Consider the following 10,263-nt stretch of genomic DNA (forward strand, 5'->3'; position numbering starts at 1 on the left):
TGATCAAACCAAGATCGAACTCTTTGGCCTGAATGCCAAGGCATGCACGTCTGGAGAAACTGGCACATCCTATGGTGAAGCATGGTGGTGGCAGCATCATCTGTGGGGATGTTTTTTCAGCGGTGCAGGGACTGGGAGACTTATTTTAGGATCGAGGGAAAGATGAACGGAGCAAGTAACAGAGAGATCTTGGATGAAAACCTGCTCAGAGCACTCAGGACTCTCCGACTGGGTGACTGGTACCTTCAAACAGGATATCCCGACCCTTAAAGCCCACAGCGCCAAAACAACACAGAGTTGGTTTCGGAGACAAGTGCTGAATGTCCTTCGAGTGGCCCAGCCAGAGCCCGGACTTCAACTTGATTGAACATCTCCCGAAGGGCGCACCAGTCTAGGCACTGCATCTCAGTGCTAGAGGCATCACTACAGACCCTTGTTCGATTCCAGGCTGTACACAACTGGGTGTGATTGAGAGTCCCATAGGGCGGCGCACAATTGTCCGGTGTCGTCTGGGTTTGCCGGGTCGGCCATCATTTCTAATTAAGAAATTTGTTCTCTAACTGACTCGCCTAGTTAAATATTACATATATTTTTTTTAAACCACATCTCTGTAAAGACTTGATAGTAGCTGTGCAGCAACGCTCCCCCTCCAACTGACAGAGCTTGGGGCTCTGCAGAAATATAATGGGAACTCCCAAATAGTGTGCCATGCTTGTAGCGTCATACCCAAAGAAAACTCGAGGTTGTAGTCGCTGCCAAAGCTGCTTCAACAAAGTACTGAGTAAAGGTCGGAATACTACGTTTTAAAAAAATGATAAATTAGCATTCTAAAAACGGTTTTTTACTTTGTCATTATGGGGTATTGTGTGTAGATTGAGGAAAAAATAGAATTTAATCAATTTTAGAATAAGGCTGTAATGTAACAAATTGTTGAAAAAGTCAAGGGATCTGAATCTTTCCGAAGGCACTGTATGTCTGACATGGTACATTTAGAAAAAGGGTTCTTCAGCTGTCCCCATAGGAGAACGCCTTTTGGGTTCATGTAGACCCTCTACAAGGAACCCAGAGGGTTCAACCTGGGTATGACGAAACCAAAAGAGACTCTTCTCAAGCTCTGTCAGTTGAACAGGGAGCGTTGCTGCACAGCTATTCAGGTCTCTCCAGAGATGTTTAAAAAAAAAATATTAACTAGGCAAGTTCAGTTAAGAACAAATTCTTATTTAGAACCTTCTACATGGACTCCAAAAGGGTTTTACCTGGAAAGAAAAGGAGTTCTTCAAAGGGGACTCCTTGGGGACAGATAGAGACTTTTTTCAAGAGCGTACAGATGACTTTAAGCCCATAACCATGTGTGTGAGGTGTATACTTTTGTTTCAAAGTAGATTTGTTTAAGACTACCAAGAAACCACTGCAGTAGAAAGGTTAACCATTGTCTCCAGTCTTTACTAGACTTATTTACGATAGGAAAACAACTTTTGGCTCTTCAGTCAGTGTCGTCTGAACAGTAGTCTATTCAGAAATACAGCAATTGTGAGCAGATAGCTTTCCACCACACTCAACATGCCATGCCAGGTCTGGCAAAACGTATGAAATTTTACTAAATCCAGGCCATTCCATTTAGTATGTTACTTTATGTTATATTACATTACATAACATTGGCCTACGTAAATACGTGACACTTAAATTAGTATGAGAGATGTTAGGTATGACAGTAAGGTTACTTAAGGCAAAAACAAAGGAGAGTGGCTGGTCATGGTGGTTGGGTGGCTGCATAAAGTGAAAGTCTAGCAACCGAAAGGTTGCATGCTCGAATCTCATCAAAAACATTTTAGCTACTTAGCATGTTAGCTAAGCTTCCCTAACCTTAACCCTATAACCTAACTCTAACCTAACCCTAACCTAAGTCTTTATCATACTTAAGCCAGTCAAAAGTAGCATATCATCCTAACTATCAAGACATGGGACATTACAGTATATACAATATGTCCTACAATATTTACATTGTATACTGCTTTACATTCTAGCCAATGTAATCGTAACCTATCATACTAAATGGAGTGGCACAGATTTTTGTCAATATAATACATGTTGCTCTTGAGACCAGGTTGTCATGGCGCTGCAGCTCAAGCCTACGGAGCAGCAAGAGAACTGCCATCTCCACCTTCAACTATGCTCAAATCCTACACCCCAACCCGAGCATTTCGTTCTGCCACCGCTGGTCTCTTGGCCTACCACCCTATGTTTTTTTGGTGTGCAGTGTGAACACTCCAAAGGAACTCAGACCCCTCAAAAGAGCCCCAGAAGCGAACCGAACTGAGACCATCTGGAGAAGTGGTCGGAGTTTGGTTCGCTTGAATTCCGCGGTACGGTTACCTTTTTTAGGGCATGGTGAACACAAAACTCCCAGGTTTCGCTGTCATTATTCCACCACACACTAGACTACTGCAACATGGTTTCCTGGCATAAACCCCTCACATTGGTGCCACAAACGAGAGAAGATGTGCAGGTTCGCAGGGAAAAAGTGCTGTTTTGGATGTTGATTATCGATTGTCAAGGTTGCAACAGAAATTCCAAAATGTGTGGATTTTTTTTGTTCAGATTTATTCGGCAAATGTGAACTATAGGCTTAAGAGAGCTTCATAAACTGTATATTGATTGTGGGGTTAGGAATGTGTGAGAAGACAACCTATTTGTGAGAATCACAACATAGGGTACAAAATCTATTCTAGCTCTTAAAGGGGCAGTAGCCTGTACAATTTAAATTACAACATTATTTATTTCTGCATTTATTCTATTGCTATTTATTCTGTTAGCAATCAAATGTGCATGTTAATAGTATCTTCAGATTGGCATTTAATTAAAATGAAGACAATAATTGTCAATTATTATCTACAGTCCGATAACCCATTCTGATTGAATAGCTTGTCCTACACTTTGTAAAAATCCAGAGTGCAGGTGGAAAAAGATCTTGTTCCTTTCTAAACATAGCAACGTGAATGCAAAGAGGACTCAGTCCACAAAATAGGTGAAGTGAACTGGCAAAGAGTTGAGTCCTCATTCAAAGGCAGTGTGAATACACAGAGAACTGAGTTCTTTTGTTTTGTTTACCCCAGTTCACTTTAAAGAGGACTGAGATCAGTTTCTTAAAGAGGTCTATATGTGAACACCACCTTAAAATAATCCCACAGCACCCCATCACAACCCCTCCTTACCACCCCGCCCCCCCCCCATAATAAGTAATGCCTTTCGTGAAGTAACACTCGTAGTTGACCCCACCTTACTAGCTCTGACCTTTGCTGAAAGCTACTTTATTGAGGAAAAATGTACTTACTTATGACATGTGGTTGTTCCCCGTAGCTATCTCTGTATTGGAGTGACTGCTAAATGTCTAAAAATGTACAAATGTAACATGTTGAATTCCAGTCTCTGCGTTCATACAGTAGACATTTCTTACTAAAGATGGAAGCTTCATTCTGGGCTGGAGAGCGCCACTGATATCTTTCTGGGCTTACTGACATGATTCTATGTTTTGACTGTTTTGATATTTTACTTTAACCTTTGCCATCTACCTCTCCTGGAACGTGGGATTCCCGGGTTGTAATCTGTAAGAACACATTCAGTGAGCATCAATTCAACATCCATCCTATTCTGGTGATCATATGATACGAGATGATATCAATAGCCTCAACCTGTCAATGCTATGCAAGACAACCCTAACTGTATATGGTTTCTTTAGTGTTCATTGGTCTTCCTCTCGTGGTCCAGTCGCACCAGCGGGGATAGATACTGCTGCCCTACTGCTGGAAACTACATCTGGTGATACAACGTACGTGACACGCTGAAGCCGAACACTCCGTGTAGTCCTTCAGCAGTTCTTCAGCAGCGTGCTCTTCCCTGCCCCTGAGGGCCGCTCAGAACAAACCGGCCTGGGTCTGACATAACACTGCAGGAGAGGGAGAGGAGGGTGCAATAAAGTGAAAAACATTAAACTGTGAAAAGCTATACGTTACATTGAAATAGTGAAAACTTTGTTCTCAATTTGAACTAACTAGTTTTCTATTGAAAATGTGGGCTGGTGATATGCAAAATAACAAATTGCTTCTTACGAATTGCATCTTTCTTTCTTGGCCGACTGAACCTTCGTTATTTCCTGTTGAGACAAGTATAAGAATATCAAGTTAGTTACAAAGCCATACAAAATATGACTCAACACTTACTACCGACCACAGGAGATTGTTGGCACCTTAATTGTGGACAACGGGCTCGTGGTAAGAGCTGGAGCGGAATATTTGGAATGATATCAAATACATGGTTTCCATACGTTTGATACCATTCAATTTAAACTCATTCCAGCCATTTTTATGAGCCGTCTTCCCCTCAGCAGCCTCACACTGCTACCGACTGACTGACAATTATACTTTGTCCCATACTACATGCAGACAACCATCCTGTTTCACTTCACCTCAATAAGAACATTTTGCAACTTCTCATACGCCCCCTCTAAATCATCATTGACTATAAGCGCGTCAAACATTCCTTGGCTCGTTGCCTGAAATAGAGAGTGATAAATTAATATTGAAAGCTCTTCTCAAATCATTGTTAAAGGCATAGCACGGATAATTCAATTGTTCCATCCATATTCTTCAAGCATTTGTAGTATGGCCATGTCTACATGGGACAGTAATGGGGACCTCTGAGCTCCATGTCAACTCGCGCCTCTCAGACGCTTCTGCAGACTCTCCTCTGTCTCAGTATTTCTGTCCTCAGAGCTTTTCCTGTAAACATCAATGGTCACCAAATGTATTACAATTTGTACATTTTAAGAGTCTCATATCAGCGAGCTCAAGGATGACCAGCACGGTCTTATAGACTAGACGTAACATAGTCAACGGAAATCCAGGGACACTGAAATTAGTATGCTATGCTTACATTGGTATGGTTACATAAGACCTATGTTTACCTACGTCAAAAACAAAGTATGTTGATTGATCGCGGTGGATAGGTGGGTGTATAACGTGACTGTCTTCGATCAAAGGTTGCGAGTGTTAATCTCATCATTGACATCTTTACATTTTAGTAACTTTTCACTACTTACTATCTTTTAGCTACTTAGCATGTTAGCTAACCGTTCCCCTAAACTAACTTCAAACTTTTTAGCTAGCCTTCACCTAATAGCTTAACCCTTTAACCTAACTCCTAAACTTAACCCTAACCCTAACCCTAGCCTAGCTAACATTAGTCAGCTACCCATCTATTTAGAATTCGTAGCATATATCATACATTTCGCAAAATCATGACATATTGTGAATTTTCTAATTCATAACATATGTATGTTATGCAAATTCATAACATATAATACAATTGAAATTGTGATGGACATCAAAACTAATACATACCATTTAAACATAACAATACTAATTTTAGTGGCTCTGATTTACTAAATGCTCTGAGACCGGTTGGGTTGACATGTCTAAGGATTATTATCAATAGAGAAAATAATAGGGGTCCAAACTCAAAACGTTAAGAAACGCCAAAATACAGTAAAACATCTCTGCGTTGTTATGATTGTTGACTATTACAGAGTTTTACAGACGCAGAGCCACGATAGTCTGTATTCCATTGTGACATATATCTGCACCTCAATAAGAGTATATCAAATGAGTTCGTAAATATTTTCTAATGGACCATGCGGACTATGTCAGCTCTGAACTCTGAATTGGACCTTACCAGGATTCAATAGAGGGAGGCTGGATAGAAACATAGATGGGTCCAGATCAGTCTCCTTGATTTTCCTACTCCCTGGATCTCACATCTAAGATGCAGATGAGGCCGCGTGGCCTCACGTCATCTACAGAAGACTTGCTGTTGTAGAAAATAGACAACATAAATGATGCTCATTAATTGTTTCAGGATCCCATTGAACAGCACAAAAACACACCCTTTCCACCTAGATATGTACAATAGGCTTATACATAGGGGATGGGGAGTGACTTAGACCAGTAACTGTCCTCACATGTCTACAGAATAGTAGGGTAAGAGGATAGTAACATTTATCATAACCCAAGGCTAATATCAGGGTTCAGTGACACTGCAGATGTTGAGTTCTGTGTGCTATCAAGTGCTATCCTGATATGTACAGTGCATTCAGAAAGTATTCAGAACCCCTTGAATTCTTCCACATTTTGTTGCGTTACAGGCTTATTCTAAAATGTATTAAATAGTTGTTTTTTTCACTCACCAATCTACACACAATACCCCATAATGACGAAGCAAAAACAGGTTTATAGAATGTTTCCAAATTAATTGTAAAAATTTATTCAGACCCTTTACTCAGTAATTTGTTGAAGCACTTTGGCAGAGACTTAAGTCTTTCTTGGGTATGATGGCAATAACATGTGCTAAACATATGCTGTGGCCAACAAATTTGATTTGAATTTGATTTTTAAGCTTGGCAAACCTGTATTTTGGGAGTTTCTCCCATTCTTCTCTCTGCAGATCTCTCAGCTCTGTCAGGTTGGATGTGGAGCGTCGCTGCAGGTCTCTCCAGAGATGCTCGATTGGGTTCAAGTATGGGGTCTGGCTGGGCCACTCAAGGACATTCTGAGAACTTGTCCGAAGCCACTCCTGCGTTGTCTTAACTGTGTTGCTTAGGGTCATTGTCCTGTTGGAAGGTGAACCTTTGCCCGAGTCTGAGGTCCTGAGCGCTCCTGGAGCAGGTTTTCATCAATGATCTTTCTGTACTTCATCTTTGTTCATCTTTCCCTAAGCGCTGACTAGTCTCCCAGTCCTGCCACTGAAACAACGCCCACAGCATGATGCTGCCACCACCATGCTTCCTCATAGGGATGGTGTCAGGTTTCCTCAGATGTGTACTTGCTATTCAGGCCAAAGGTGTTCAATATTGGTTTCATCAGACGCAGAGAATCTTGCTTCGGCATGGTCTGAGCAGTCTTTAGGTGCCTTTGGCAAACTCCAATTGGGCTGACATTTTTACTGAGGGAGTGGCTTCGTCTGGCCACTCTACCATAAAGGCCTGATTGGTGGAGTGCTGGCAGAGATGGTTGTCCCTTCTGGGAAGGTTCTCTCATCTCCACATAGGGTATCTGGAACACTGTCCATAGTAACCATCAGGTTCTTGGTCAGCTCCCTGTCCAAAGGCCCTTTCCCCCGATGCTCAGTTTTGGCCAGGCGGCCAGCTTCTAGGAAGAGTCTTGGCACGTTCAAAACTTCTTCATTTAAGATAAATGTAGCCATTGTGTTCTTGTTAAGACCTTCAATGCTGCAGAAAATGTTTGGTAACCTTCCCCGATTATGCTCGACACAAACCTTTTTCTGGGCGCTACAGCCATTTCCTTGATCTCATGGCTTGGCTGTTGCTCTGCATGTACTGTCAACTGTGGGATCTCTATATAGAACCAGGTGTTGCCTTTTCAAATCATGTCCAATCACATTTAATTTACCTCAGGTGGGCTTCCAATCAAGTTGTTAGAAACATCTCCAAGGAGGATCGTGGAACAGGATGGACGCTGACGCTCATGTCGAATCTTACATAGCAAAGGGTTTAATATTATATTAAATAAGTGGTTTTTAAAATTTATTTTTTGTGCAAGACAAAAAGACGGTTTTTCGCTTTGTCATTTGGATATTGTGTGGTAGATTAAGCACAAGGGATCGTTCGGTCGAGCGAGGCAGAGAACCAGAGACAGTTGGTGAAATGATGGAGCTGTTTGGAGGAGGGAGATCGGTGGGAGATTGTGTTGGTTTAGGTGTATTCTGAACGGCCACTCACACCCTGAAAGAGCGTGTCATAGTCCGGTGGCCACTGTTGCCCGGCCTTCCCACGCAAAACAAAAAAAGGGCCCTCCAGTGTACCTCCCCAGCCGGTACCTCCTGTGACGTCTCCCCGCACTCGCCCGTGAGAGCATGTCTCATCAGTCTGGTGTCACCCTGTGCCGGCTCCCGCACCAGGCCTCCAGTGGCTCCACAGCCCATACGTCCTGTGCCGGCTCTCGCACTCGTCCACCAGTGCGTTGTGGTAAGCAGACCGGAGTCTCCCAGCGACGGTCTACGCCCGGAACCTCCAGCGACGGTTTCCAGTCCAAGCTTCCAGCGACGGTTAGACGGTTCACGGTCCGGAGCTTCCAGCGACGGTTCACGGTCCCGGAGCTTCAGCGACGGTTACGGTCCGGAGCTTCCGCGACGGTTACGGTCCGGAGCTTCAGCGACGGTTCACGGTCCGGAGCCTTCAGCGACGGTCACGGTCCGGAGCTCCAGCGACGGTCCACGGTCCGGACCTCAGCGACAGTCAGGAGCCTGCCAGCGACGGTCCACGTCCCGGAGCTTTCTGCGGCCGGGCCATGGATGGAGCTTCATCTGCGCCGGTGCCAGTCCAGGCACGGCGTCCAAGTCCTGCTCCATGGCCTGAACTCTCTGCAGCCACCTGTGCCCAGCCAGGCAACGGTGTCCAGTCCCGCTCATGCTAGGAGCTTCTTCTGCGCCGATGCCCAGTCCAGACACGGCGTCCAGTCCTGCTCCATGGCCGGAGTCTTCCTCTGCGCCGGTGCCAGTCCGGCACGCTTCAAGCCGCGGCTTCAGGAATCAGATCCGCAGTCTGAAGGGGGGGCTACGTCCGCATGGAGCCGCCACCCGACGCTTAAGTTGGCCACCCTAACCCTCCCCATCCAGGTTCAGGTTTTTGCGGTTGGAGTCCGCACCTTGGGGGGGGGGGGGGGTACTGTCACGCCTGACCATAGAGGGCCCTTTGGGTTCTCTATGGTGCTATAGGTTAGAGTGTGACTAGGGGGGTTATCTAGTATTGTATTTCTATGTTGGTGGTTTGTATGGTTCCCATTAGAGGCCAGCTTGGTAATCGTTATGTCTAAATTGGGGATCATATTTAGGTAACCCTTTTTCCCACCTGCGTTTGTGGGTTATTGTTTTTGTTGAGTTGCCTTTGTGCGCCACATACGTTTGTTATTCTTTGTTGTTGTTTTTTGCAAGTTTCACCGTTAATACATATGTGGAACTCTATTCACGCTGCGCCTTGGTCCGCTCATTTCGACGATCGTGACAATGAGGAACATTTTTTATTTAATCCATTTTAGAGTAAGGCTGTAACATAACAAAATGTGAAAAAAGGGAAAGGTCTAAACCCTTTCTGAATGCAGTGTATAATGGAGGATGAAGCTCATTCTGTCTCCGGCCTGTCTCTGCTAATCCAGGTATTAATGGACTAGCACTTAAAGATATCTTTACAAAGCCATGACAGGAGAATACCCTACTGGATTCTAGTCACCAGTGGAGCAAATACTCTGCTTGTTCATTTTGATGTATCAATATCACCGGTAGGGCAACATAAAACCAAATCAACTTGCATACTGTTCCAAAACTCCACTAATGTTCCCAAAACTATCAGGCTTTCCAGAAATCCAGGTTAGAGAGTTKTTGTATTTCCTTGTTATTCCCTCCTGATTCCAGGAATCCTCCATCTGGGATTTCTAGAAAGCCTGAGAATTTTGGGAAAGTCACCAGAAATGTGCAACCCTACATGTAACTGTAAGATATGTTGCTGTCAACAGAAGGTTATCAACATGTACTCTACCTTGTTCCATACAGGTTGCCGGAAAACTCAGCATTCTCAATGTATTTCCCATCATCYATATCCTCCTGCATAGCCTCCCTGTTTGAGAAGTGGTAATCTTCAAATGGACAGCAGAGGAGAATGATCAATTCATTGTCAATCAGGCTTGAAAGCAGATTTGAAGTTACAAAACCAGCTTGATTCAAATCCAGGAGAGCGTTACTGATATCCTTCTTGGTTTACTGACATGATCTGTGTGCAAGGATTGACGCTGGTAGACGAGAAGCAGGTACAGGGAGTGAACATTTCATTTAGCAACAGACATGGAACAGGACAAAACGGCGTCTAGACATGAACACATAACGACATTAATGCTGACACAGGGAACAAACCGGGGAGCAGACAGAAATAGGGAAGGCAATCAACAAAGTGAAGGAGTCCAGGTGAGTCCAGTGAGTGCTAATGCGGGTAATGATGGTGACAGGTGTGCGTAATGAAGGGAAGCCTMGCAGCCCTCGAGCACCAGAGAGGGAGAGCGGGAGCAGGCGTGACACTGTGTTTATGAGTCAGAGAATGTTACTGTACCTTTGCCATCTACCTCTCCTGGACGTGGGCCCCGTGTTGTATCTGTAAGGACACATTCAGTGAGTATCAACCTCCATCATCAACCTCCATAATCAACA

At 44.1% G+C, this 10,263-nt stretch overlaps 1 protein-coding gene across 1 annotated transcript in view; it reads right to left on the reverse strand.

Moving 5' to 3' along the window:
- The window catches only part of LOC111952669 (uncharacterized), a 44,011-nt gene that overhangs the window by 22,046 nt on the left and 11,702 nt on the right, over nucleotides 1–10,263 (reverse strand). The window contains exons 3-4 of the mRNA XM_070435357.1: nucleotides 10,166–10,207; nucleotides 9,602–9,698 (exon numbers count right to left, since the gene is read on the reverse strand). Coding sequence (XP_070291458.1) covers nucleotides 9,602–9,698; nucleotides 10,166–10,207 — 139 coding nt within the window. The remainder of the gene's footprint in view (nucleotides 1–9,601; nucleotides 9,699–10,165; nucleotides 10,208–10,263) is intronic.

Source organism: Salvelinus sp. IW2-2015, linkage group LG26 (genome assembly GCF_002910315.2).
Source record: "Salvelinus sp. IW2-2015 linkage group LG26, ASM291031v2, whole genome shotgun sequence".
In the NCBI taxonomy this organism is placed as follows: Eukaryota; Metazoa; Chordata; class Actinopteri; order Salmoniformes; family Salmonidae; genus Salvelinus; species Salvelinus sp. IW2-2015.